Raw genomic sequence first — 5,508 nt, forward strand, 5'->3', positions numbered from 1 at the left:
AAATACAAGCTATGGACTATTTGAAAATCACATATTTGAAAAAGGACTTGAATCCAGAATATATAAAGAACACTCAGACCTCAATAATAAGAAACAATCCAGTTCAAAAACAGGCAAATGATTTTAACAGACACTTCACTAAAGAAGACATATGGATGGCAAATAACCACATGAAAAAACATTCATCATCATTAATCATTAGGAAAATGCAAATTAAAATCACAATGGGATACCACTACACACCTATTAGAATGTCTTCAATTAAAAAGTGGGACGTAGCAAATGTTGATGAGAATGTGGAGGAATTAAAACGCTCAAACACTGCGAGTGGCAGTGTAAAACATACAACTGCTTTGGAAAACAGTCTGGCAGTTTCTTAAAGTAAAACATATACCTATTACATGACCCAGCCACTCCACTCATAGGTATTACTGAAAAGAAATGAAGGCATATATACACACAAAGACTTAAACAAGAATGTTCACAGCAGTTTTCTCTGTAATAGCCAAAAACTGGAAACAAACCAAATGTCCATCAACAGGTGAATGGATAAACAAATGGTGATTTGCCTGTATAATGGTTACTACTCAGCAATAAAAAGAAATGAATGATTAATACATGTAACAACATAGAGGAATCTGAAAATAATTATGCTGAGTAATAAAAATGACAAAAATGGTACACACTATATGATACCATTTATATAAAATTCCTGAAAAGGAAAACGAACCTATAGTGACAGAAAGCAGATCAGTGGTTGTCTGGGATGGGAGTAGGGGGATGGGAGGAAGCAAGTGGGAGGGATTTCAAAGGCACAGGATTGTGGTGATGGTTTCATGAGTGTATTGATATATCAAAACTTAATAAAATTAACACTTTAAACATGTGTAGTTTAGTGTATGTCAATTATATCTTATTAAAGCTCTTTTAAAAATACAAAGTAGATAAGTAAACAAATACATAATTGTTTATTGAATTGAAAATATTTGTTATCCTGGCATCCTCAGGCCTCAAGTGCTCCAACCCTACAAAGCATCCACAAACTAGAGTTACAGGTATCGTAACCATGGTGTGGAGACAGAAGATCAGGAGACCCAAAATGCTGCCAGAACCAAGCTGCCATGGGTTTTGCTATGTTGCCCTCTCTCTATGTATTCTTTCCTACTCGTATTCTTCTAGCCACAGGTAGTATAATAAAAACTCTCTTAAACAGGACAGAGATAGTACTACCTGTAAAAGGAAAAATTTATAAATCAAACTTCACTAAAATTTAGACTGTCTGATATGAGAAAATACCATTAAGAATAGGTAAGTCACAGTCTATGTGAAGATATTGCTTTATATTTATATATGTGTACATATGCATGTATATATAATATGTACACATGCACATGTACATAAAAAAGGACTTGAATACAGAATTTTTTACTTTCTTCAAATCAATAAGAAAACAACAAACAACCCTATTTTTCAAATGGGCAAAAAACTTGAATAGGTACTTTAAAAGAGAAGATATCTAAATAGCTAATAAACATATGAAAAGGTCCTCAACATCATTACTCATCAGGAAAAGGAAAATTAAAACAAAAGGCCTTCGACTGTACACACCAGAATGGACAAAATAAAAATACCAAGTGTTGAGGAGGATATAGAACAGCTGGAATGCTCACATACTATTGATAGCAGGGCAAATTAACTCAAACATTTTGGGAAAGTTTAGCATTATTTATGAAAGTTAAACATACATCCATTCCATTATCCAGCAAATCCACATCTAGGTATATGCACAAAAAAGTTTACATAGTTCAACCAAAATACATGTTCAAAAAATCCATAGAAGCTTTATTAAGAATAGGCAAAAACTTGAAGCTATCTATATGTTCATTAACAGGATAAATAATGTTATTGTATATTCATATAATGGAATACAACACAGCAATAAAAAATAATAATCTATTGATACACACAACAATATGGATGAATATCACAGGCTTTATGTTGGAAAAAGAATCCAAAGACAATTGAGTACTTGTTTATACGAAGTTCAAGAACAGGCAAAACTAAGCTAAATAATCTAAAATAATAAGCCAGAACAATGGATAATTCTGGGGGTGGGGTAGAGGATGGATAGTATTTACTGAAAAGGAGCAAGAGGAAACCTTCTAAAATGGATGGAAATGTTTTATATCTTTGTCTAAGTTGTGATTACACAGGCATACACATATGCAAAAATTCAATGAACTATACATTTAAGATTTATGCACTTGGCTCTATGTAAGTTAGATTCCAAACATTTTAAAAGAAGAATTTCTGTTTTATTCCATAACCTACATTGTACTGCATACCTACCACACCCACTGTCTCCCTAATTCAAGGTCCCCTGAATTCAGTGACCTGTTCAGTTTCAGCTGAAGTACAATCCTCCCCCTCCATACTTATTCCTTTGATTTCCCCATCAAGAAAAGGATCATTACAGAGGACAAAATTAAACATTTATCTAAACTCTCCTTTTTTCCCTAAAATAGAATAAACCTTTCCTAAGGAAAAGTTCCTAAGTCAAAATATTTCCCAAGCTCTTCGTTTATTATTGCTTCTCAAAGCAAAAGAATTTTACCACTAATGGTGAATTTAGACCAAAAGGTTCTTCTAGATTCTTTATATAAAGCTATACCTCCCTTTAATATAATTCTGCAGATTTATCAACTGGTTGTGAAATCACCATATGTCCCATGATTAGACTATCACAGCTATTCTGCAATGCCTAAAAATTCATTAGCGATTGCTTCTTCTAATAAGCAACTGCTTGGTGCAGCCCTGATAAGTAAATATATACCCACAACTCTCTACTATGCTATGTTACATTCTCCAGACTAGAGCTGTCCAACAGAGACATAATGTGAGCCACATATGTAATTTTAAATTTTCTAGTAGATGAGTTAAAAACTAAGACTAAGCAGGTAAATTAATTTTAATGGTATTTCATTTAACATAATATATCCAAAATATTATCATTTTAACATATAATCAACATAAAAATTATTGAGATATTTTACATTGTTTTTTTCCCAATAAGTCTTCAAAAATCCAGGTTGCATCTTACACTTACATTTCACCTTTACAGTACGTCTCGATTTGGACGATGACATTTCAGGTGCTCCACAGCCATACATGGCTAATGACTACCATACTGGGTAGAGCAGCTCCTAATTATTTAAACCGCAGACTTCTCCATCAGATCTCTAACACCCAAGGTAACCCTTGAAGTGAGACAACAAATTCTGTCTCTGTTAGTTTCGAAATAATATACAATGCCTCCAACCAGCATCTTTACATCCCTTAAAATCTCCTGGAAGTTCCATTCCATTGGACTTTGTCCCTAGAACTTCACACACCAAGGCAGTGGCTGCATGCTTGCTTCTATCCTTCCCACTTACACACTACAAAAGTCATCAAACACTTTTCCTGTCATTTTGCCAAGACCAACTCAACCAAATTTTTCACCTCCTACTTTCCTGCAAAATGTGATATATTAAAATTATCCTTGAAAAGTTGCATGAAATTGCTGTGAATATATTCATATTTTAAATGTGCTAGTCAACTAACATTTGAAAGAAAATCTTCCAAGAAAGAGATGAGGCAAGAAAGCGTGGTGTACTAAATTGTACACCTGAAAGTGGTAAAAATGGGAAATTTTGAGTTGTATATATGTTACCACAGTAAAAATGTTTAAAAAATGAAAGCATGGCATAGAGGAAAACAATTTGGAATAAGATTCAAAAGCTTGAACTCCAGTCCCAGCTTTGGCATCAGGTAGTTTTACAATCTTAGGCAACCTACAAATATTTGAGTCTCCAAAGTGTGATATATTATATAAAAGGGCTAGATTAATTATTCCTAAGTGCCATTCAATATTAAATATTCTATAATTATAGACACTCTTTTCAAAAGTAAAGAAGAAACACTTAAAGTCCATTTGGGAAAGAGAGTTAAAATCTCTTCTATTTATAGGATAGAAAGCACTGAAGCTTATATTCCTCAATGAAAAAAAAACACTCAATTTAAAAAATTTCTTGGATCCCCTTTCTCAGTTCCTAATATTTTTTAATAGAGGGCTATTCTGCCCAAGGTTTTTTTCAAGGCAAACTTGACATCCTTATTCCTCAAGCTATAGATCAATGGATTGAACATGGGCACAACAATGGTATAGAAGAGGGAGGAAATTTTCCCCTGGTCAAGGGGCAAAACAGAAGGTGGTTTGAGGTACATAAAAGCTCCTGAACCAAAGAAAAGAGAAACTGCAATTATGTGAGAGCTGCAGGTACTGAAGGCTTTGGACCTGCCCTCCGTGGAGCTAACATGGAGAATGCTGGAAAGAATGAAACCATAAGAGATAAAAATGGTGACAATGGGTACCCCAATGCCAACGGTCACAACTATAAAGACCACCAGGACATTTATGTAAGAGCTGTTGCAGGAGAGCTCCAGGAGGGGAAGGATGTCACACATATAGTGATTGACAAGGTTGTTGGCACAGTAGGTTAGAAAAACTATATTTCCTGTATGGGCCATGGCCCCAAAAACTCCCATCCCATAGACACCCAATAAAAGGAATAAACAGACCTGTGGAGACATGGTGACTGTGTACACCAGTGGTTTACAGATGGCAGCATAGCGGTCATATGCCATTGCTGACAGGATGAAGGACTCAGAAAACACAAAGAAACAAAAGAAAAAGAGTTGAGTCATACACCCTGCATAGGAAATAATGTTCTTCTTTGAGATGAAACTCATTAGCATTTTGGGTATGATGGCAGTAGAGTAACTAAAATCTATGAAGGACAAGTTGAAGAGGAAAAAGTACATGGGGATATGAAGGTGAGAATTCAGTCCAATCAGGGTTATCAAGCCCAAGTTTCCCACCACAGTGACCACATAGAAACCTAGAAACAGGAAGAAGAGGGGGATCCGGAGTCCCGGCTGGTCCATTAAGCCTGCAAGGATAAACTCTGTCACGGAGGAGTTTTCTACAGCCATTCTCCTCCAGGAGGGTCTGTGAATGAAAAAGAAAAGAGCCACTGAGAGAGATACCCAATACCCCCATACTTGAGAATGGCATCTGAACAGATAGATATTGAACTTCAAGATGAAGGCATTTCCTCATACCTGTATCTGTCATCTCTGTCCCCAAGTACCTTTAACTATCCTAGTAACTGCCTGAGTGTGAAAGTTGCCTCCAGAGTGTGGGCTGGTAAGACTGAAGAGAGAGACCACAAAGTTGAGCTGGGATGACCTTCCACTCTTTTCTATAGCCCTCTCCTGCCCTTGCTCGGGTTTGTAAAGCCCGGAACCCTTGTCTAGAACGATTCTTGAGAGGCTGAAGCCATTTGACCCTGTCCAGACCTTCTGCTTGTGCTGGACAGAGCAGGAAGATGAGGTTGTGCTGTCCAGAGCTCTTAGCTCAAGTATCTGAGGGATCAATAACAGATGTTAAGAGGGGAAACAGAAAGG

At 36.0% G+C, this 5,508-nt stretch overlaps 1 protein-coding gene across 1 annotated transcript; it reads right to left on the reverse strand.

Annotated features, from left to right (window-relative positions):
• Positions 1–4,101: 4,101 nt before the first annotated feature.
• LOC119537412 (olfactory receptor 8B12-like) lies at positions 4,102–5,148 on the reverse strand. The gene has a single exon (XM_037839867.1). It carries the CDS (start codon positions 5,032–5,034, stop codon positions 4,102–4,104), a length of 933 nt encoding a protein of 310 aa, XP_037695795.1. The 5' UTR covers positions 5,035–5,148.
• Positions 5,149–5,508: the final 360 nt, after the last annotated feature.

This window comes from Choloepus didactylus, chromosome 6, assembly GCF_015220235.1.
Source record: "Choloepus didactylus isolate mChoDid1 chromosome 6, mChoDid1.pri, whole genome shotgun sequence".
Lineage (NCBI taxonomy): Eukaryota > Metazoa > Chordata > Mammalia > Pilosa > Megalonychidae > Choloepus > Choloepus didactylus.

Excerpts from the sequence above, each read along its gene's own strand:
- LOC119537412 (XM_037839867.1), bottom strand. The coding sequence starts at position 5,034 with ATGGCTGTAGAAAACTCCTCCGTGACAGAGTTTATCCTTGCAGGCTTA.